At 37.8% G+C, this 24,968-nt stretch overlaps 1 protein-coding gene across 2 annotated transcripts in view; it reads right to left on the bottom strand.

Annotated features, from left to right (window-relative positions):
* The window catches only part of LOC107596160 (stAR-related lipid transfer protein 13-like), a 65,145-nt gene that overhangs the window by 5,619 nt on the left and 34,558 nt on the right, over positions 1-24,968 (bottom strand). Inside the window, exons 3-12 of one of the 2 annotated variants that reach the window (XM_016286830.1) lie at positions 23,554-23,625; positions 15,389-15,470; positions 7,732-7,795; positions 6,137-7,440; positions 4,703-4,876; positions 3,489-3,648; positions 2,923-3,121; positions 2,592-2,802; positions 2,230-2,341; positions 1,847-2,068 (exon numbers count right to left, since the gene is read on the bottom strand). In XM_016286830.1, the coding sequence (XP_016142316.1) occupies positions 1,847-2,068; positions 2,230-2,341; positions 2,592-2,802; positions 2,923-3,121; positions 3,489-3,648; positions 4,703-4,876; positions 6,137-7,440; positions 7,732-7,795; positions 15,389-15,470; positions 23,554-23,625 (2,600 nt within the window). Of the gene's footprint in view, positions 1-1,846; positions 2,069-2,229; positions 2,342-2,591; positions 2,836-2,922; positions 3,122-3,488; positions 3,649-4,702; positions 4,877-6,136; positions 7,444-7,731; positions 7,796-15,388; positions 15,471-23,553; positions 23,626-24,968 lie in introns of both variants that reach the window. The other variant, XM_016286829.1, reaches the window with a different exon arrangement.

Genomic DNA, 24,968 nt, shown 5'->3' on the forward strand with positions numbered 1-24,968 from the left:
GGGGGGGGGGGAGGGGGGGGGGGGGGGGGGGGGGGACTTAATGTGACACACAGCAGCCACGAAAGTCCTGTATAACCGATGTAGGCCAACTGGTTTTATTTAATTTTTCCTTTTAAATTTAATAAATATATATTATGAATAATAAATATTCCCAAACTTGTTAACTATATCATGAATTTTGCATCTAAAACGGGCGATGGACAAGTAGCCTACTGTAAGTGTAATCTATTACCTACGCATAAAACTTGTCTTTTTACTTTACTTATGGGTGTCACGTAATACAATATTTTTAATATGACTGATTTTGTATTTAATGTGAATTTAATAAAAACATTGTATGTTACTAATTATAACGCTTTCATTGTACAGAAAGTAAGCCAAGAACATTTACATTATCAAATAACATTTTCATTTGACTTAAATTTAGTGTGAGTTTAAGCACTCGCAAAAAACTCCTGTGAAGCAGTCAACACTGTGAAATTAATTCAGTCAGAGAGCACACGCTTCTGATATTGCATTCATTAGCTTAACAGAATCGTCTGTGATTGTTTTAATGCGCAACTCTGCAAAAACACGTAAAAAGAAGATACGATGCAACATGAGCATAATGCCGCAATCGTCGCTTTTATTGTAATTAAACCACTACTGTATTTTAGTTTATAGTTTTGCATTTCCTGTCAAAATAAAAACATGTGAACCTCACAAACATGCATGGTGTCATGCATGGTGGTTGAGGAAATTAAACTGAACATCTTCGATGAATTTTTAACAGAAATGAAAGAAATCAAGACAAATTCTGCTATAAAATTAAGGAAAAAACATTTAAATCAAGCCGCAGGTGTCTTTCCTCTATGATAACCATGTATTTTCATCAAACCACAGAACATTCTTCAAGCTTGTTTCTCATCTCAGCTACAGTTTGCCAGAAATGATCAGTCACATGACATTTTAGCAGTGACTTTCTCCTCTTCCAGAGCCACTATAAAGCTGTGACTGATGAAGGACCCTGGAAACAGTTGCATGCACAGTCTTTATGCATAGTCACTTTGTTGAGGACAGCCTGCCGTAGGTAGATTTACAGCTGTCCCACGCTCCTTTCCATTTCTTAATAATGTCTAAACTGATTTAACCACACTCTGATGGATATTCAGTGACTTGGAAATGTACTTTTATCTATCCTAGCTTCATGTCTTTCTATTCCTCTTTCACGGAGTTTCTGAGAGTGCTCCTTTTTTCTTCACGGTCCAAGTGCTGCCACAATATTGACTCACCAAACAGCTGAAGGGCTGTATTTATGCATAAATGCAACATATTGCAAAAAAAAAAAAGCGCTTTAATTTTTTTGTATTATTATTTTTAAAACAGAAATGTGATTCACTGCTGTAAATGTGCTGCACTGTTTCCCTCTTAAGATTGCCAATGTAATAAATGAGCATCCAAAGTTTACGATGATCTTAAAGTTGGCATGAAATGAAAATACACCCTATTTTCTAAACACCATGTTATTGATCTTATTTTGCATGATTCATCTATGCATGTTAAATTGTATTAATTAAATAAAATTAATCCTTAATTTAGTCTGGTTAAATTCTAACACCTCCCTTCAAACAACAACCTCTGGATAGAACCACGTCCCCACCCTACATTTTTCTTCCAATAATGCGTTTCACTCAAATGTACGTCACAGGTCACTACTTCCATTTCACTGCGACTTTAAGAGTGTCTGCGTTTGTTGTGTGAACCTGTCATAATGTATTGTGGAGCTGTTAAAATGATATATATATATGTGTGTGTGTGTGTGTGGCATAAAGCTAAACTGCAGTAGTGCTTCTGAGAGTATCGCTACCTTTTTATAAGCCAGCTCAGTGTTGTCGGGGCCGTGGGCATGGTGCCAGCCTTTACTGCGCTCAGATGCATCTCTGAGAAGACACTGAATGTTGTCTTCTAGGTATGCCTGGTAATTCACTGGCTCGCCTAGGGCATTCACCCCAAGCCCGTGCAGAGGCAGCGGCTGAGCGTCAGCAGCCACATAAGAATTCCTAGACTGAAGCATCATTTCATGCGGGATCTGCAGAAAGAAACAGTGACAGAAAGCTGATCAGTGCAAAAATGAGCTGCTCCCTGTTCCCACAAATTAATCCTGCCACTACTAATGTAGACAAGATATGCAAAATGACTTAAAATGGCATGACATCAGAACTCAAACATCAGAAATTAAAAAGTGGTTACCTGGAATAGTTTCTTGCATTCAGTGATCATGTGACTAAGGCAGTGTGTGGCAGCCATGTTCTCACTCAGGTCCTTGTGGTCTGGCTTGGCTCCTCCCTTCCTGCTCATGAGCCTGTAACAAAACCGAATATAAACGGTGACCAAAGAAAAAGAAAAGGAAAAATTGACAAGAAAAGATGTAAATTTCATTCCATTGTTTCATTCCATTGACAATTAGTTGTTTTGGAAAATTGAGCAAGTAATTTCTTATTCCATTCTGTTATGTCAGGCCCTTTCCATTGACTTCTTATTATGTTAGGTCACTTTTCTCGTAGGGACCTTGGCTGGTCCTGCGATGAAGGCAAAACCTGACTCACACACACCTTGGTGAAGCGCCATCTTTCTTGGAGGCATTCAGGTGCAATATGGAGGGTGCGAGACAGACAGCCAGACTCTCCGCAGTCATTTGGTTTTCCTGCGCAGATGCAATGTCACTGAGGAAATAGAGCAACGTCTGTAGAACCTCTCTGTTCTCATCTGGCAGCAGAATCACGGCTGCTTGCACGGCCCGTAAGCGCTGCTCCGCTGGAACGACTACACATACACACCGGGGAGAGAGCTGTAGAGCTGATTGAAGCAATGATGAGTTTGGTACATAAAAAAAAGTGAACTTGCAAGCATAAAAAAAATTGTGAGGCTGTGTGTGTCACTTACACTGGTACACATGCAGAAAAGTGTCTGTAAGTTTGGAGGTGAGCACGGGTTCAGGCAGATCCCTAAAGTACTGTTTAATCAGGTCAGCCACATCATAAGCTGATTGGCCCTGGTAGGTCACATGATCGGAGGAATTCTCATTGAGCTGCCTGAGGGCCTGGATTCGGGATTTAACCCCTGATTTCCGGAATATTCCCACCTGTAGAGAAGAATTAAGAGATAAGAAGCGGAAGGGGAAAATCAGTGTGGATTTGTGCTTTTGTTTACAGACCTTCTCTAGACACTGGCTGCGCAGGTATCTCATCGCCTGCTGGATGCTCTGAGGCAGAGGCTGGCCAGTTCGCTGAACGTTTACGATTGGCGGAACTCCAAACACGTGTTTATCTTTGTAATCTGGAACTTTGGAACGCTTCATAAACTTCGGAACCACCCTGACCAATGACAGAGAAAAAAAGGATTCATTTTTTTATTATATTATATTATATTTTATTTGGAAGGGGGGGGGGGGGGGGGGGGGGGGGGGCATGTTTGTATGGCTGTGTGAGTGCTTTTGCTTGCATACAGACCTTCTCTAGACACTGGCTGCGCAGGTATCTCATCGCCTGCTGGATGCTCTGAGGCAGAGGCTGGCCAGTTCGCTGAACGTTTACGATTGGCGGAACTCCAAACACGTGTTTATCTTTGTAATCTGGAACTTTGGAACGCTTCATAAACTTCGGAACCACCCTGACCAATGACAGAGAAAAAAAGGATTCATTTTTTTATTATATTATATTATATTTTATTTGGATCAGACAGTACAAAACTTTGGAAGCATCCATTTATTTATTTACTCGAATTACTTAATTATTTACTGACTTTTTTTATGTTTATATATTGACAAATATACGGATCTACTTTTATTATGTAATATATTCATGTATAAATGAGAAAAGGAGGTTTAAAAAGCACAACAGTACAAGAATCCAATATATGGATGCCCAGAATAAAACCTGCAAGGTTATATCATTGTAAGATAAATTCAAAATCACCGCAGCAGGCTGTAGTGAGTGAGCAAGAGCAAATGGAGTTGCAGTATGTATAAACCGTGTGAAAATTGGATCTGTTTGCGGTCTATGACACTGATGCCGGCCTTTAACTGTGGGGTGTGTGGGAATGGACGAAAGAGGAAAGATAATGCCTCTGGTGCAGAATGAAATGAATCATCTTTAGATCTGCGAGCCATGACAGTGTCTGATAGACCTATAAGCTTCTCATCAGAAGCCGTTTCCTGCAGCTGAAGTTTAAAATGGACAAATGCAAAAATTATAAACCAATTTACACTCCGTTTCTGCAATGCTAAATAGAAAATTACTGGAGAACGGAAGAGTGTGCTCGCGTATATCTGCATGTGTGTACATAAACAGAACTGTAATTTTAGCTCTGTTGGCAGAGGTGGATATGGAATGTAATTTTCATAAGCAATAAAAAGCCAACAGGGGAACAGAGAGAGAGACAGAAAGATGCTGTCATTAACCGCATCTGTTAGAGCTGTTTTACTCAACTGATTGTGTCATTAAAAAACACTTTTGGCAGAAATTAGATTTCCTGTGTCAGACATAAGAGAGCATTAATGCCACAACTGACCTCATGAGTCAGAGAATGTGTCCAACGCATCAATGTGTGCACAGTACAAAATCACTAATTTTTTGGGGAGAGGAACATGCCTTGAGCTACCATCTTGTGGGTTATTTAGAAAGTGTGTGAAAATGTATGAGTATGTGCGAATGTGCTTTCTCACCAATTCCAGCCATGTTTGCTGGTGTCTGTGTGTTTCTCCAGGATGGCGGTCAGTCGTAAAAGGCTGAATTTCTGCAGCAGATTGAGTTGGGCAGCTGACTGCCTGTTGATTTCTAAAGACGCTGAGGTCACGCTCGGACGATGAGAGTTCTGGAAACTGTGCCAGCGCAACTTTCTAAGAATAGAGAAATGGGTGGAAGAAAGGGAAGAGTGAGGAAAAACTACAACAATGAAAGCATAAACAGATGGATATAAAGGCAGACACATTCACTCTTGGATGTAAGAGACACATGTAAACTTCTTGAAATAAAGTAACTTTACGTGACAAAATACCTCTGGTGAATGATACCACAAACTGTAATAATGTTCTTGATTATATTTGATTTTAAGAAAAAGTCAATTCGCCTAAAATCGCAATGTGCCTCCCTCTTCTGATACTTACTCCAGTCAGTGTGTTGCTCTAAGAGCAGTTTAGCGCGCATGAACCACTCTATTGACCCCGAGTATGACAGGTGTCAAACTGATTCAGCCACTCATCCATATGTTCTGGACCTGCCCTGCCCTGCCTTTATGTACTTACCAATTTTGTATTGCTTGGTTAACATAGTAGGATTGCATTTATGTGAATTGTACTCAATGTTTTTCTTTCCTTTTCCTTATGTATTTTTTAAATAATAATAAAAAAAAGTTTGCACTCTCTATTACTAATTTTATTGAAGTTTTTTTTCCTCTATTGTCACTTTTTTCCTGTCTTTCCCCTTTTGTAAATGTATCTTAAAAACTATAAATCATAAAAAAAGAAAAAAACCTGCAAAGTGCATACGATTTTAAGTCTTATTTTCAGAATGTACGTGTTTCTTATCAAACTGGCACACATTTTTTGTCTTAAGTATAAAATATAGTGAGGTTTATTGTTAAAAGACAAAAACTGCCAATAGGATAACTGTAATTACTAAAATAGATATATACAGTAATATTATCTTGCACAATTTTGCTTTATAAAGTAGTAAATAAATCTTATTTTAAGAATGTTTAGATATTCAGTCTTGGTTTGCAATAAAAGATAAGACAAAAATCCAGAAAATGTATTTTTCCAGTGAACAGATTTGGTTTACCCCAAGGTTCCATAATAGGTCCTGTAATCTTCATCAGTGATGAGTTTGAATGAAGTGGAATTATGTTTTTAATATGGAAAATTTTTTAATCCCACACAAAGTTGAGCTGCAAGTAGGCTTTCAAGGTACACACAGCTGTCACTGTCTCCAGACAGTTTACCAAAAGACAAATTGAGTGGCATGTATCTTGCTCTCTATCACATTCTTTCACAGCACTAGAAACTCCTTATCTGGATAAGCGCTAACTGCACTCACAAGTGTGGACAAGCCAGAATTCCCTAAATTAACCTTACGTTAATTTAACCATCAGTTTTACTCACCTGTTGGGTCTCGTGAGTGATGCCCCCACCCCTGAGTCTCTCCTCTCTCTCATTCCTCCTTCTCCTTCATTCACAGAGTTTCCTGGACTATCATAATCGCTCACTGTCGTCCCGACATCCGACATAGATTGCTCATCATCATTCAGACTGCTGGGTAAAGTTGTGTCCGTTGTGGATTCTGTCTCCACATTCGATTGGTCTTGTGGTTGAATGCCAAGTGAGCGCGACCATTCATCGATGTTGTGCTGTAGCCCATGTACATGCTGTAGAATGTCATCCAGATGCTGGAAGGCTTTCTCTTTTCCACGGTCAAAAATGCCACATGGACTGCCTGGTGTCTCTGGAACATTGTCGTAAATGCTTCCAATTGAGCTCATAGAGTTTCTCCTTCTCCCAAAACCCGAGAGAAAGTCTTGCGACCCACTGCGACTAACGCTTCCATCCACGGACAGGTCTCCATCTTCTCCTGCCCAGTCAGTATGGTCAGGACTTTGAGAAACAGAGAGCGGACAGAGACTTTCAATTGAGAGAGACTTGGGGAAAGTTCCAGGCTTGTGGTCAAAGGGGAGGTGGACCACACGATCCTCTTTCCTCTGACGGTTGATTTGATTGGTTAACTTGGGCATCTCCCAAGTTAACTGGTAGTCTTCCAGGTAAAGGCATGCTCTGTGAGGCTTGTGCAGAGTGTGTTTCTGGCTAACGTTACTGCGGCATATTGTATGTGACCTCCATGCCACATCTTTGGCAATTTTGCACTTATTTGTGGTTTGACCAGGTAAACTTGCGTTGGATGTACAGTGCAGACCAGAGGGTGGCTGGTGTTGAATTACCTTTGAAATGCTCTTTGGAACTGTCTCTCTCTCACAATCCCGCTTCTTTACAGATTCCTTCCTCCGTAAAAAAGATCTAGAAGGACGCTTCGGCTTCTCTCTTATGGACGGCAAAGAAGACGATGATCCGGTGTCGTCGTTTTCATCTTGGCCTGTTGAGACGCAAACTAACGATGCTCCTTCACCCACTGTGACGTCACTAAAAGCTGCAACGTCTGGAGAAGTTGTTTCCCGGGCACTGTCTAAGCTCAAGCTGCTAGCACTGAGGTCGGAGGTCAATGAGGTGACTTCTAGGAGACTAATGTCACTCAGCACGCTATCGCTACTGCCTGAGGGTCGTAAGGTCGAGGCCCGGTTGCCAGGGGGGACAGGGGACGGTGAGAGAGTGTGGAGACGGGACCAAGTTTTACTCTCACGCTGAAATGCCCAGCGGGAGCTAAGGGCGCATGCGTCATCCTCCTCCGAGTCCTCACTCTGCTGACAGTAGCACACAAACACGCACACTTAGATAATGAAAAGCTTTCTCCATTTTTGAAAGTATTAAGAAGAAAATTGGCCAACCAAGAGAACCAGAATTCACTCTACTAAAAATAGCAAAAACACAAGGGCATAGATGAGTTTTAAAAGGATTGTTAAAATTAAGTTTAAAAGCTACTATCTAGTGGAAGTCAAAGCTAATGAAAAGAGACAAGTAAAGAGCGGTTGTCAGCAAACTATCAGATCACATAACCGAATTAGAAGTGGATGGTATGTTTGTTTGTTTACCTGTTTACACTGGAAATGAACCTCTAAGCTCATCGCAGCACATTTGTTCAGGGTTATTAGCCTCCTAACACACACACATAGACACAAGGAAGAGCATATTTGAGTGCTGTAGAATTTAAATTCACATGAAATTTGCTTGTATATTCTTGGTTTGTGGGGCGGGTTGGCATAGTTGTTAAAATTTGTGAAAAGTGGTAGGCTGAATTTTTAAACATGAAAATAACCTTTCAGAATTTGGTTACAAAATACAAAACTTCACAAATATCGACATCGGAGAAAAGTCTGTTTTTGTAAAACATATGCCAAGTGAATAAATGCGCAAAGTCACAAAACCAAAGACCCTCCCCCTTGTTGAAATTCATTCACAGGTGGTGATCTGGTATAGTAAAATCAGATGTAAATGGAGTCTCCCTTTAATGATGAAAATTATTCATTTTATACGTGGTATTTAACAAAAATATTTTGCTTTCATATTGCAAACCACTAGTTTCACTAGTTTTGTATTAGCTGCGCAGTACATCACACAATTAAAATGATTAAAAATAATATTCAAATGAAGTGCAAAATCATTCATTTTCATTGGCTACAGACTTGCTTTCTGATCATTGATCTCTATATATAGATTACAGATATATATGAAATTATCTATATTATAGATCAGTTTCCACCATGTTTCACAATGCCACACCCCTTACAACATAATTAGGCAACCCATGTATTATCAAGAACTCGAGACTTTCACACTAGTAAATATGACTTCTCTTTGTCATTCAATGTTTGGAAATCATAATTACATAAATACCAACCTCATTTAAAAGGCACATTAATATCAGGTGTTAATGGGGCCAGTGTGTCCTTGAGCGAGACATTTAACCTCCGTTCACCTCAAGGGGACTATCCCTTTAATTGGTGTACTATTAGTCACATTGCGTAAAATTGCCAGCTAAATTACAGCTTATTTTAAGTACATCCTATACGTTCTTGTGGTTAAGACTAAATTACAAAGTAAAAGAGTGATGCAAATATGGACACTATTTAGCTTAATTTGTTATTATTCTGTCAGCAATTTATCCAAGTCACAAAGTTCATTCAGTGAGTGTGTTTGTTTTTCTTGATGTTGACCGAGCCCTGATGATGCTCCCAGATCAACTGCATTAATGCCACACTTGACAGTGATCTATGAGCCCATGCCTCTTTTTTAGAATGGTTTGAACTTGACACCACTCTCCCTCCATCTGTGCCCGATCAGCTCTAACATGACAGAACTTTTGTTAGAGGTAGAGAGGCATTCATCACCATGTCATTATCTGATTATCATTCGGTTTACGGTCAATGTGAGTGGCCTTGAAAGCACGCAAGTAAGCGATGCGTTCATGAGCATTTGGTCCTCTCGGTTAATTAGTGCATTCCATTTATGCTGTGAGATCTCATTCTGCCTGTGTGTATATGTAAGAAGATTAATTATTATCGCGTATATGAATGTCACCTTATGATTTAGCTGTGAAAATCATCAGAGTTGAAGTACAAACACTGTGAGACACATAGAAATATAGCCCAAAACAGCCGGTATGAACATGTAGAAGCATAAATGACCATTCATTTTGACTGATGGAGTCAATTCGCACCAATGCTCACAGTAGTAACACATATAGGCACACCATAGTGTTTGGCGCCAGAGGCCACAGGATTTCTTTTGGACATAATGCTATTTTTGCATGACAGACCAAAACTAATCCTAGAAAACACAAACACACAAGAGGAGAGTGTGTTCGCTGTGGCATTTGAGATACAGATAACAAAAAGTGTGTGAGTTTGTGCACATCAATATATTAAACTAATTACTCTGTGAATAATAATGAGTAAGAAGACCATAAGAATAAAGAGCGTTAACAATAGGCTAGCAAGGTGCTCGCAAGCACACAAACATTCACAAAGAGTTTTAGCTGTGTGCATCGTTAGATTAGATTTTTGCTGGTGTGCATGTCTGCTTTTTCTTTCTTTTTCGAAGGAATTAAATTCTGATTATTCAGGATAGGGACCAAACCTGAAACTCCATAATGGGAAATAGATAAAACATGTGAGATTGTGTCTTTCAGATTTTGTTTTCAGCTCAAGCATTAATACATGGTAGTAGCAACACCAAGGTCATGGGTTCGATTCCCAGAGAATGTGAGAGCTGATAAAATGTACAACTTCAATGCAATCTTAATGCACCTGCAGAATGTACAAATGTAAATTTGAACTTTGGTCATCTTACAAAACAGCAAGGCGGCACAAGACCATCCAAATGTCGTCCTTCCTTTCTTTAAGGCTTTTTAAAGACTGTTTTAAGAGAGACGGAAGAGAGAGAACAGGAAATTCTTAGGGGCAAAGAACTATAATAAATACATACTGCTCCCTATAGACCTGATTTTTAAACTTGAAAAATAAATAAAACATATTGGTTATTTTTGTCTTTTAGTAGCAATCTTGTTTTAAGCCCTCGTTAATTTATGACGCTGATCTTTTAAATCAACACAATCACAATGTAACACTAACCACTAGGCTATGGCTCCAACCTAAATGTCTTTGTTCACTTACAGTCACTGCCTCAGCAGTATAGACATTTAGTCAAGGAAAATGCCCTGCAAAAATACACTTGCACTACCAGATGAATAAGGTTCATAGAGGTTTCCAGTAAACAGCTGACTGATAGCATGAAATTTCACCTCTGCATTTTTGGTGAACTAGACTGCCAAGTATACCTCATCTTAAAGCTATTTGCCAACATGGCCACACTGACATATTCACTCAAGCAGCAAGACAGGCTCTGCATGGAGCAAAGTCACAGAGACACAGTCAGGGATTTTTAAGTGCACTAGTGACCTGCTGGGGCTGAAACACGAACAGATGAGCTCATCTTGTCACTAATACAAGAGGGTCATTGAGTGTGTGACGGCCAGAATACATTCAATACAACAATTGATTCTGCAAAAGGAGATTGATTTTTATAATGCTGTTGCAAGAGTGAACACCTTAACCAGGAACTTTGAATCAGCATAACATACTAATACAAAGTAAGCACACTAGGGGTTGTGGGTTATACAAGTACTAATGCAAGGTGTTTTACACAGTCACAATGTTTCTAAAATTGGAGACTTTAAGACCTGCATAAATAAAATTAGGACTGTATGTCCATACAGAACAAACATATACAATATCAAAATAAATCATGCATCTCAGATGTTTTTACTTCATTAAACAGACTGGGGCATATATTCAATTGCAACTGCAAGCTTAAAATACTCAAGACATGTTATATTCAGTATGTACTGATACATCAATACATACTAAACTTAGGTCAAGAGATACCAGATTTTACATGATACTGTGTTTAAAGAAAGACAATTAACAGGTTATTGTAACAATATAGTATAGGATATAGTCAAATCTATATACTGAATGTGTAAAATAATGGTCTTAGCCTCTCCTTTTTGTGGAAGGGCAACCCAGACAGAAGCTACAAGAGTTTGCATTAAATTAAATGATACAGCTAAATTAAATGATCCAGCATAACCAAAATATCAATCATATCAAGGGAAAAAAAGCATAATGCGGGACTTACAAACAAGCCTGAAATACACCTTGATATTTTGAAATGTCTTAGCTTACTACCAGCTGCACATTCAAAACGATGGTTATAAGAGTGCTAATCTAATCGGTGACTGTAAACTGCTCCGAAACCCGCAAGACTCTAGAACGTGCAACAACAGCACATACTGAATTTGAAATGTGCAGCGCGCGCAAGTATTTAATTAAATCATCACTTTTTGAAGTTTAATAATCACATTTGGTTGTATTGGAATTACCCTTTTTCTGTCCTTAAATTTAACTTAAAATTATAATTAAGACTTTTATCATACCATTAAAGATATTTATGACTTTTTATGACTTTAAAACAACTGAACAAACTGAATTTAAAACATTTTAAGATGAAGAACCCTGCACCGTAATGGGTATGATACTTATAAAGTGTATACCCTGAATGTAAGTAGCTCTGGATAAAAGTATTAGGGCTGGGCGATATGTCAAAAATATCTTATCGATAATCGCCTTAATAATACCGTGATATCCGATAATATCGTCTACCTAAGCCTAGGCATGGTCCGATTACCGGTTTCAAGGTATACCGCAAAACTGCTAATATTTTCCGTTATACCGTTCCTGTGGTATGCGCTTTTTCTCATGTCTCCTCAAAGACTGAAAGTGTAGGAATCCCTCAGGTTGAGTGCCGTGTAGAGAGTAACATGATCCTCCTCCTCCTGTTGGTGCGAGCGAGCGGTCCGTCACGTGTGTGTAGGACGGCCGAATTTAAGGAGCTTCCCCTGGAACTTAAGCCATCGGCAACCGCCCGTTTTTTGTCTTATTGCAAGCAACTCGTTTCTGTTCTGGACTTGCACAAACTGCGTTGCAATGCAGTCGTTTTCCAAAAAGTCATTTATGTGAAAATACCAAGGAAACACTGCATCTGGTGTTTGAGAAGCGCCTCCTGCCGTCAGAGAGTGAACATGCGTCTCATTCAGAGCATCTAGCTGCTGTTTGTTTCGTTCAGGCATGTAGTATAATTTCACAAAACTAGTCAGAACATTCTGTTTTTGCTTCAAATCAAATTATGTATATGAAATGATATAACTAAATTATATAAATTATATGTATATTGAAATAACTGTAATTACATATTTCGGTTAAATAAAGATGTCAGTCTTTATTCTTTCTTTGATTTGTTTCCTAAAAAGAAGAAAAATAAACAAATTCTACTGTTCCTAATATTCTGTATGTTGCTCAAAAACAAAATAGTGTTTTTTTTTTTTATCCAGTTATTTAAAATTAACACATTTTAGAGCTGTAACGACAATACCGTGATACTGTGAAACCTTGATATTTTTGCTTAAGGTTATTATACCGTCAAAATCTCATCCCGGCCCATGCCTCCCTAAGCCCCCCCCCCACCACACCCCGCCCCCGCCGAGACAACATTGCCGACATGCACCATAAACACACACCATGTTCAGTTTGGTCTTAATTATTGCCACAAAGTTTGGTTTTACTTTTCTTAGTTTGTGCTTAAACTAACAGAAAACATTAGCTTTGCTGTTATTTTGGTGTTGCTAATATTATCCACTCTGTTCTTACCAAATTTGTGTTTGAAATGAATTTTGTTTTGTGAGGAGAACTGTTGAGGAAAAATAATAGAACCCAATTTTAAGTTCATCATGGTGAAGTTGGACTTTCCGGCGGTGATTGTAAGAATGATAAATGCATGTTGATGCCATATAGTAATTTCTTGAATAAAATATGCATGTTTTCTGATGTTTCTCTTTCTTTTTGATATTTATCATGTATGACTAAAATCATGCAGGGATTAAAAACTAATTCTGAGCAAAAACGTTAAGGTATTTTTTCTTTCTTTTCTAGTAGCCTACTAGTTCGGAGGTCTCTTTTGGCCCCTTTTTAACGAAATAATAATAACTGCTCTATTTATTTAGAAGCAGGGGTCATTTAAATTACATTTTTGTATTGTAATTTTAATCATTTTTATTTTATTAATCAAAATACAACGCCCACAATATAATATTCAGTGTTGGGCTGCCGAAACTCCAAACGCATGCATGTTGAGGGGCGAGCTGAGAAGCCTACTAAAGTCATCCGTTTGCAAAAACAAAATTTTATAGGTTTTGTTGCAAATGAATTAAGAATGTATAGTGCTATATCTCAGCTTAATAAAACATAATTATACCGTATACACTGTTATAAAAAATCTGTAAAAATATTGCACTGAAATGTGCGCTGAAGGAATTTGCGTATTTTAATTAAAACTGTCATGTTTGTGGTTTTTAATCATTATACAGTCTGTTTAGTCAGTCAGCGCTGAACAACAGGCAAATAAAATATAAACTGAGGTTACAAAAGTGATTCATTCAAGATCAGTGAGGGATTTTCTTTTCTTTTGTTCTTTGATTAACATTAATGACTGGCGGCAGCGGCTGCTGTCAATGCACGGATCCAATACACCCTTGTTTTCTTTCTCAACTCTTTTACGTTCTTAAGACATAACCGATTGCATTTATGGGATATTTTGATATAATTTTGTTTATATGTCTATTCGAATGTGTAAGAATGCGAGAAAGTGAGCTCAGTCCAGTGTTCGCGTAGGCTTATATAAGAGGCGGCTTTTGTGAGTGCGCTTTGTGTGTGTGTGTGTGTGTGCGCAGCACAGAAAACAGCGCACGAGTGCAGAAGTGAGTTCTATTTCGTCTTCTTGCTGTTGATTCTTTTGAAATCACAATAAATGTGCATACAGGAATCGAGAAGCAGAATTTAAATGTAATTTTATAACAAGTAATTTGATTCCTGATCTTACGCATCTGATCTAATTTTCGATTCCCAACCCTCCTACTAAATTATTTTATTCTTGCATGCAAAAAGACCTGTATGGTGACTATGGGGCTATGTAAAATATTTTTTGCAACTTAGATTTATCATTTGTCATTTTTTCCGAAAATGTCGATAATCGTCTGTTAACTGACTGTTGACATCGGCATTGCGATACTTATGAGACATCGTCGATAAACGATAATATCGTCATATCGCCCAGCCCTAAAAAGTATCTACCAAATATAACATCTTTTCCCACACTCATATATGTAACAGATGTTTTTGCAGCTGTCATTTAATGGCGTTCTCATATTTTACATTTTACATTAAAATGACTTAACATGATTATGAAATTAATTCGAATTATGGAAGTTGAATTATTTAATCAATTAAATGTCCTAGTTTCTTTCATCAAGCGCCTGAGGCTGTTTATTAGTTTAGGATTGTCATTAGCATTGAATCCAAAATTTTGGAAACAATCCAGCCCTAGGAGGCACACAAATATAGCTTCATTTTCTTCACAGCTTTAAATATAGATAACCATGGACATGGACATATGGTTATCGATGCGTATAATTTAGAGTTCTAGTATTTCAGATTCAGCTGTGTGTGTGTGTGTTTCGGTTCTCTTTAGTCATCAAGCCACCCTGATGTTTTTTATCAGTAGCTAGCAGCCAAGCATACACAGTGTGTAACTAGCAACTGTGGGACAAATGGTATATTCAATCTCCATCTCTCTCTTCTTCTATCACCTTAGGACCGGTGACACCAGTTGCACCCTGGGAAATATAATTTTCCCCTCTCTGTTTATTCCTTATCTTTTAGAAAAGGCCATTCACTCCAATGTGACTTCCGCAGGTGTGACCGGTCACTTAATCACTTATTCCATATTGAGGAGTGAAAAGAAAAAGAATAAGGCTGAGAATATAAAGTAAATATACAGAACAATGAAGCAAAGCAAGGCCTGCTGACACAAACGGCCCATCGCCATGGTGACTGGAGATAATGAAAATAACGGATACTCCCTCATGACATGTGACTCATTATTAAACGCATGTCATAAACACATTATTATAAGTATACTTTATGAAATTGTATCATGTGTTATTCCACCGTGATGAATGCCATAGTGCAGTCAGGTATAGAGGGAGTGAAACACAGACCAGAATGAATTTTTGTACATGATGGAATATTTTTAAAGCACCGTAATTAATATGTAAGTGAAAATGCAATGGTTTCTCACCTGCATAATGCCTTGAGAGAGTCGTGATCCAGAAACTCATGGTCTCTCCTCACAGCAGAGATCTCAATGGGGAACAGAGAGGCTGAAGGCACACAGGAAACGCCACAATTAATTCATTCACTCAACTTTATAATAGGGGCAATTAAAACCTACAGAGACCAAATGTAACATTTAATCCAGTGGTCAGTAAAAGGGAGAAAGAGAAAAAGAGGAAGGAAGATTAAAATCACACAAACATCACAGGACATGTCAACTTTAACCTTTACATGATGATGCAGACAAAATGTGTTTGCATGTGGTCATCATGAACATACACAAAATGAGAAAAGTTGTCTGACAGTATGTACAGAGACAAAACACTTATAACAAATAAACATTAGCATACATTTACATCTACATATATAAAATTGATACACATGTGTTTCTTGTATATATTAAGTGTTGTTTAATTTGCTGACTAGTTACTTTATGCTGTAAGGTGTACTTGAGTGTTATGGAAGGCACTGATAAAATGACAATTATTATTACTATTATTATTATTATTACATTCAAACTGTTTGGTATCCTAAAAAAAACAGTGTGAGTGTGAACTAAAAAAAGAGGTTTGAGTTCACTTTAAAGTCCAGGAAGTCAAAAAAGTCAATGCAAACCCTTAGAACCTAAATTTTCTTTCAGGGTGACAGAGGTCCACCCCAAAATCTACACATATAATTATAGTTTTATGGTGAGAGTTTTGCTTCAACCCTAATCAAACACACCTGAACAAGCTAATCAAGGTCTGAACAGTTACTAGGAAGCTACAGGCAGGTGAGTTTTAATTAGGGTTGGAGCTGAACTCTGCAGGGCTGCGGCTCTCCAGGACTGGAGTTCGCCACCCCTGGGATAGGTTTTCGCGGGAAATTCGAGTATGCTGCTGCGTCATTACGTCACTTCTGTAAACATAAAGAAGTTGTCCCGGCTACTAGGCTATCGCATGTGAGGATCCTGCAGGTGGCCGATCGTTTATAGCCTTTTCTCACAGCAGCTGGAATAATTAAATGTCAAAAAATCATTTTGATGGCGAATTGTAATCCAGAAAGGATTATATGAAACACATGTGAATGAAATTAAGTTATATTCCAGTTTTAAATGTGCTTCTGATTACAGAAAGACTGGGATTACAAAAGATTTGTATTTTAAAGACAACCAGTTCGAAGGGAGCATAGTTTGCTTTTTGGGTTAAATTAATTTCTTGGTATGAAATTCGAATGGTATGACAATTAGAGATTAGACTGTACAGAAATTGAAATCTACACACACACTATACTCATAGTCACGCAATGCTGATGTTGTTAACATTAATAATCTGAGAATAAAGTATAACAATAATAATAATTTGCATGGTTTCATGTGATTTGAGCTAATCGATCATTAGATTAAATCACCATTGGTAGCACGATTTATTGTAATGCTTTTTTCTTCAGCTGATCAGAACAAACGTGGCAGACTTGTTACTTGTTCAGATGACAATATCTGGTGAAAATTCTTATTTGGGTCATATATTCCAAGATGTAGGCTAGAATCTGTGATTACTAAGTATAGGATTCACATCGGTGCGGTGACTGACTGCCACACATACTCCGTCCTCAAAACATTAGATTAATTCGTGCTGGAGCCCTGCCAGAGTACAACCCACGCAAGGAAGATAATTCCACAAGTAACTGCAATTCCAGGTTTTCAAACAGAGATGGCGACAAAGAGGCAAAACTTACGGACTGCAGCTTTAAGTAACATCAAAATATGACTTGACGTTTACACCTGTAATGATTATTTTTAATGTTATTTAAATGTGCGTATTACAGATGCTCTGTCCATCTATCCACTAAGGGGTCTGAAAAAAAAGAGAACCCTGGGTGAAAGTTGAAGCACCTTGCTCTAAAATTTAGAAGTGCATACACTGTGACGGCAGTCATGTCTTACGGGATATCAATGAAGTTCTTCAAAAACGAGCTAAAAACCATTATGTACTGACAAATAACCAGGGCAGCACATTTTTTTAGATGGAACAGAGACAGAATGTGAGTGTGGTATTAGTACACCTGTGTATTGTTTGTGTGTGTGTGTGTGTTTGATTGCGTCAACATTGCTGATGTATCCCGTTTCCAGCTTTTGTTTCAACCTCCTTCCCCTCTGAGCTGCAGGTCCAACTAATGACAGTAGTGCAGGAAGATTGCCAGAAAGAATTCAGCTCACACCACAAGAACAAAAGAAAAAGAAATCAACTTGCTGCCAAACAAAGTCACATTTAAGTCAAACTAGGCATTTCTACAGTATGCAATACAGCATGACATGAAGTGTCAGTATGAACATTAAAAGCTGCCATTTCTTTTGTTTATCCGAGAACAAGAAGTTATTTGTCTCTTCCTCTCAAAATGTCTTGGTTATGAGTGTCCTTATGACAGGAGTTCAAGGAACACCAACGAGTTTACTTACACACTGCCAAACACTTCACAAGTTTCTCTATTTCATACTCTGTTCGAAGGAAATATCCAATCAGTGCTGTTACTCAAATTCCAGACACGAATGAACAAATAACAAAAAATAGAGCATCCAGACCACTTTACCGCATTTAATGTTTTGTTTTCCTAAAAAATTCAAGCATATATGTAGAGACAGAATATAAAACAATCCCTTTTCTCTTTTGAAATGCAGTGACTTTTTGGGGAGTGGGGGGGTTTAGGGAAGTCCGACCAATCTGTTTGTAATCAGTTTAGCCTTAAAACCCAAGTGACAACAAATTTTCCTCATTTATTTTCCCAATAAATCAATGTTTATTGCCATTCGGTTATTACACATGGGCCTATTTTCAACAGTTGCAAAGAGACAAGAAACAGACCAGCATCCCTGCTGTTTTAAAACACAGCACTGACTATTGAGTTTTTAAATGGAGCCTCAGGGGATGATACAGAGATAAAAGTGGGAAACCGCTGACTGCGATGCTGAAACTGGACATCAACACACAGCAGAGATCACAGAATGCCTCAACACTGACCTATACCGATTCAGAGCAGTTATTCTGTGATCAGTTGATGGATCAAAGTCTTGCTTTTTTTTAACTTCACATCTCCTTTTAAAGTTATTTTTATGCAAATGTCAAGAGGATGAATGAACCCAAGTTCGCTTTGATATATGTTGGTTTAAAAAAAATCCAATACAGGACCTACAACGTGAACAGCGGGAATGTCTTGGGAACTGGCGTATCATTAATTCAGCACATCTGTTTCTGTCACAGCCAACGTGGGTCAGGGCACTGCCAGCTTAGTCTGTGAAATGCAGCAGGAAAATACACAACTCTGTCAGAGGAAGCCAAGCAGATGACAGGTGTTTGTCAGGATGCTTAAATGAGACAAGTGAATGGAAGTGCTGCTGCATTCGGCTTTGAAATTTTTATCAGTGTGCAGGTGGCAGAATTGATAGTTATTTGTTCGAGAAACACAATGAATTAATTAGTTTGATTAGCTATTTAAAAAATAACATTAATATTAAAGGGTTAGTTCACCCAAAAATGAAATTAGCCCATAAATTACTCACCCTCAAGTCATCCTAGGTGTATATGACTTTCTTCTTCTTTCTTCTTTAATATAACTGCGAATCCAGTCGCAGTTATATTAAAAATTGTCTTTGATCTTTCAAGCTGTTTCATGGCACTCAGCAGGTGTTGCATGCATCAGTCCAAAAGAAGTTAAATAAAAAGTGTAAATCCATCCATTAAAAAAAAGCGTCTCACGTGGCTCCAGGGGGTGAACAAAGGCCTTCTGTAGCACATTGATGCATTTTTGTAAGAAAAATATCCATATTCAAAACATAATAATCACTTTAATCTAGCTTGCGCCAACAGTTGTACACTGGAAGCAGTTCCGGGCGGATGAGGTAGGAGTTCAGTGTTGCACATGCGCCAGTCTCGTGAAAACCAACATTTGTTAACAGGAGCAAAGGAAGCAAAGTTTCCTTACTTTAGCAAAGGAAAACCAGTCTCCTCTTGGCTTATATCGAAATCCTCTGACATTCTTCTTTACAAATCTTCGTTTTGTACTTCTAATAAGTGACCGTTGTTTTGTTCTAATCTCTCCGCTGCGCTTCCGCATTCGTCACTTCTGAGCGGCGCATGCGTAAAGCTGAACTCATACGTCATCCGCCCGGAACTGCTTCCGTTTACAACTGTTGGCGCAAGCTACATTAAAGTGATTATTACGTTTTGAATATGGATATTTTTCTTACAAAAACGATTCGCTACAGAAGGCCTTTGTTCACCCCCAGAGCCGTGAGAGACACTTTTTTTATGGATGGGCGCTTTTTATTTAACTTCTTTTGGACTGATGCATGCAACACCCGCTGACTGCCATGAAACAGCTTGAAAGATCAAAGACCATTTTTAATATAACTCCGACTGGATTCGTCTGAAAGAAGAAAGTCATATACACCTAGAATGACTTGAGGGTGAGTAATTTATGGGCTAATTTTCATTTTTGGGTGAACTAACCCTTTAACATATATTAAATATTTGAAGCGGAAACGAAAAACCCATGTGCTACTGCAGGCAAAGTGTCCCTTCCAGACCACACTTACCAATAGCTTAGAATGAGAACAGAGCAGTTCAAAAACGTGTTCTTGCAAAATAGTGGCGCTAATCACAGTTCTCGAGACACATTTATACTATTACTAGCAATGCTCTAATATTACAATTCTGGCTAATACAGATTAGCTGATAATTATTTTTGTTATTGTTAACTGATAAATGGCTAATATTAAAATTATGGTAAAAATAAATAAAAAATAAAAATAAATATAACTAAGAACTTCATTGTGCTGTACATTTAACATTGTTATTTAAATATAAAAAATTTAATTATGCTAATATCAGCTGATAATCAATATCAGCATGTAAGTATAATGCATCCCAAGTTTCTGCATTTAACTTGATACTGCATTCTAAAAATGCAGCACTCCTGCGGATAGATGCAGAAAAACAGAATGATGCGATGCAATAGCCTGTATGTACAGTAGATTTCTGTCTGTAGATGTTAGTCATTTAATTTTTGACAGGAATGAAAATGAGGCTGCGAGTGATAGAAGTACAGTGTGTTCAACGGATTGTACTGTTTAACAACATACTGTAACCAATCGTTCAGCTGATGAAACATCCTTCCAAATGACTTTCAGTAAAACAAAAACTGTTTTAAAACAGCTTTGAAATGACATGTGATATAGGATCTTTATACAGCGCCTACCATTGTAAAGTCCAGTTCTATTTCTCACAGCCTTGTTTTCATCTGTCATCCTGTTTTCATCTTTAATTAACATTTTAAATGCTCTCAGCATTGGAAGGCATAATTAGGAAGATGAAAAGTGATTAAGAAGATTAAGAGATATAAGAAACAACAGACCTGCCAGAACCCTGGCTCACTAATGAACACCGAGCCATAATTTCAACAAAAAAAAAAACGATTTTCTATTATTAAGGGCTGGTAAAATCACTTTTATTTTTTTGAGACATTTGTTCCTTATTTCATAATCATGAGCGTGAAGCCTACTGAGGCGTGATCTTAAAACAAAAATCTGATTTATCTGCATTCAGGTGCAGGTTCAGCCCTGCCAGTGAAATTGGAGTAGGCTAATATTGTCTGGGTCACACAGCATCACCGACAGAATCCTGCAGGTACTATACGAGTAAAAACATCAGGAAGTAAAGAAGCTTAGTGTGGACTTTTGAGACCAACACATCACTTCAAACAAAAAAAGTTAGTGTGATATGGTCTGCCCAGATTTCAAATGAGTTTAAAAATAGCTAAAATAGACTTGTTTTTTTTCCCCCAGAGATTAAAAAAAATAAATAAAAATGAAACACTTAAAGGGGTCCTATTATGCTTTTTCACTTTTTTTATTTTAGTCAGTGTGTAGTGTGTATGTTTGAGCATAAAAAAGATCTAGAAAGTTACAAATCTCAAAGTTCACTCCAAAGGGAGATATTTCGTTTTTAAAAAATTCCTTTTCAAGAACTACAACGAATGGCTCGTTTGGACTACAGCGTTTGTTTTCTGGGCTTTGTGATATCACAAAGCGGCCCATTAGAATATCATTAAAAATAATTCCCGCCTACAGAAATTCGAATGGTTGAGGGGTGGGGAGGGGCGAGGTTGTGGTTAAGAAGCTTGGTTGAGTGGGTGCATCAGACGAGACGACGAAGAATAAACGTCTTTGTTTGGGCTTCCGAAAGCGGATGATGTCAGGAAACAGTGGTTGCAATTTATTTTTTTAACTCTGTCCCTGAGCATTATAACCCCAATTTGCTATTGTGTGCTGCGCATTTTACTGAGGACAGCTTCCACAACATGAGGGAGTACAGTGCCTGTCGGATTCGCCAAAGAGCTTTTGTTGAAAGGGGGCGTCGTAGTACTGAAACACCGTCTAAGCTGTTCGCCAATCACAACACACTGGGACAGCTAACCAATCACAACACATTTTGTTTTTCAGAAGGCGGACCTTCATCAAAGCCGGAACTAATCGAGCCGTTTGTGCCAGGATGGAGAGAAATGTATTTTAATTATGTAAATTATGTGAAAAATAATGTGTTTTTCGAACCACCAAGCATGAGAGCATGTTCTAGTACACCCCAAAAACAAAATCAAGACTTTGTAAAAGAGCATAATAGGACCCCTTTAATGAAATACTTTCAATGGATTGTATTGTATTGTTTAAAAACATACTGTACCAACTGTACTGTAAGTTTATTGTAAGTTAATGTAACTGTACTGTAAGTTAATTTAAGCATCATATTATTAAGTACAGTATGAAAATTAGATTTTGGGATTTGCTAAAGATTGCATTTAAAAGTGTTATTAAAATATTAGCATTTTAAAAGATTTGATTTAAGTGAGTGTTAGATGATGGTCGGCAAAGGTAATCCAAATGTGAAATATCTAAATGTTTATATTGTGCATGCCTAGTGTCACACAAAAATATCGTACAGCTTCAGAAGACTTGGAGCAACCGTGTGTGAAAACCTTGTGAAGACTTACAGAAAACGTTTGACCTCTGTCATTGCCAACAAAGGGTATATAACAAAGTATTGAGATGAAATTTTGTTATTGACCAAATACTTATTTTCCACCATAATTTGCAAATAAATTCTTTAAAAATCCTACAATGTGATTTTCTGGATTTTTTTTTCTAATTTTGTCTGTCTCTCATAGTTGAGGTATATCTATGATGAAAATTACAGGCCTCTCTCATCTTTTTAAGTGGGAGAACTTGCACAATTGGTGGCTGACTAAATACTTTTTTTCCCCACTGTAGTTACATAAATCACTTTTATCACACTTTGTGCTTTTTTTTGCCATTGTAGAACTTGACGGCACCTGTCCTCGTTCACTATCATTATAAGGAAAATAGGTGACCAGGAAATTATTTTATGTTCTGTGGAAGAAAGTAAGTCAGAGGGTTTGAACTGACATGAGGGTGAGTATGTGATGACAGAATTTCTCTGTGGGTGAATCTGCCAATTCTTTTAAACTAAAATGAATTTCCCCCAGAATTATTTCTGTTTCTATAACCTGTGAACTGAGCCAGCATGAGCTTTCCAGATTTGTTAAATATCAGTGTATGTTAAATTGCACAAATCAATCTCTGGGTGGGGGAAGCAGGCTAGCAGGACTAAAACAAGCTCTGAATATCTGAAGCACCTGTGTTGGTTGCTTCAGAGCAGTGCTGTGGAACTCCTACTGGTTCAGCATGGCTTTACACTCACAACCCAAAAGGGATCTGAACCAAAAGCAGTCTGGTTTCGCATGTATTTCCCCAATCACTTAGCCTGATCATAATTAGTTATGGTTAATTATTCATATTTCCCCATGAGCTGATTCGCTACACCTGAAACAAAATAATACTGAAGTTTTCTGCAGTGAAGCGCTTCCATCCATTCAGTCATGGACATGAACAGAGACAAAGCGGGAGGGAGCATCTCTGCACCTTTCTAAAGGAACAAAATAGAGGGAAACCAGAAGAAAAGAAAATAGTAAAATAACACTGAGTCACACAAAGGAGCAGAGCTAAGGGGCAAATGAAAGAGACAGATAATAGTGTGGAAATGGAGGGATGAGTGGACTTTTGTGGGATGAGTTCTGGATTACCTTCATAGAGCTGAGCATACTGAGGAAACCCCGCCGCTCTGAGCCAGTCACAGGCCTCCTTCGCCTCCAGCTCTGAGAGAGAAAAAGAGTGAAATCAGTACGATAATATACTCTTTCAGTAGGGTTGATTCAAGAAAATGAAGGGAAATTAAGAAAATGACAAAATGAATGAAAAAGACGTTAGCATGAATAAATACAAAAAGAACAAGCCCCCATTTTGTTATGACCTGTGGCTCCAAAATGAACTTAAAAACAATCTTCACATAAGCCCATTATAATAAATGTCATATTTAGCTACCTGTGCCCTTCAGCAAGTAGGAAATATACAGAAATTGAAAAAAAGTTATCAAACACTAAATTCTAAATTAAATATAGATGAATCCCTAAAAGTTATTGATTTCCTCTTTTTTTCTTTTGTTCTTTGATTAACAGACATCACAACAGCTGGGTTACAGTAGTTTACACAGTAACTACAATGTAAACTACTGTTTACTTGCATTAATTGACTGACTTGACAGCCAGACCTCAAGCAAACACAAAACAAACTAAAGCGACTGGCCCTGAGAAAATCAATCCTGACATCAAAGTATCTCATCAGCCTCCATCTGGACACAATCCACCAAATCGGAGATGCAATGAAACAGATCCCATTATATCATGTCATTAAAAACATGATTTAAAGCTGTCAGAAGCAGCATTTCTACAGAGGAATTAAAATACAAGAGAAGGAGATAGTCGGAGAGAAAATGGGAGATTCCTGTTAACTGTCTAATTAACATTCAACCCATTAATAGGCTAGTGATCTAGAATATGTAAGATTAACATATAATTTTACATATTTATATAAATAATTTTCTATCATATATATATATATATATATATATATATATATATAAAAGATCCAAATACATTTAATTTAATATGCTAAAATAGAAAAATACGAACGTATTGTGGACAAATTAATAAGTCTAATCAAGCTATTCTAAAAAGATCAATTCCATTTACAACAAAAGCACAAGGAAATGAAGGTGAGTTTTTCCCCAAAGTCGCTAGACACCAAATGAAAATTGATAGTTTCAAATGCCAGGAGAACTCAGAAATGTCAAATGTGAAAATGTTTGTGTAAATATGCATGTGCATATGAACACAAAGGGTCACGTACACACACTTTAGCTTCGTCCGTTTCCTTCCTCCATGCTCTGCCCCTTCAGCATTCCAGAACTCCCTGACTCCCAGCAGTGCTCTGGGATTTCCCGCCCAGACGCCCACATTTCTACTGCCTCTAGATCACACACTTAGGCCCCATCCACACGGAGACACGTTTAGCTGTATACGCATACATTTTGTATCGTATAGGCATTTCGTCCAGACAGATCCAGCGTTTTGGGAGAGTGAAACTGATATTTTTTTTAACC

This window comes from Sinocyclocheilus grahami, unplaced genomic scaffold (genome assembly GCF_001515645.1).
Source record: "Sinocyclocheilus grahami isolate Dianchi unplaced genomic scaffold, SAMN03320097.WGS_v1.1 scaffold215.1, whole genome shotgun sequence".
Classification (NCBI taxonomy): Eukaryota; Metazoa; Chordata; class Actinopteri; order Cypriniformes; family Cyprinidae; genus Sinocyclocheilus; species Sinocyclocheilus grahami.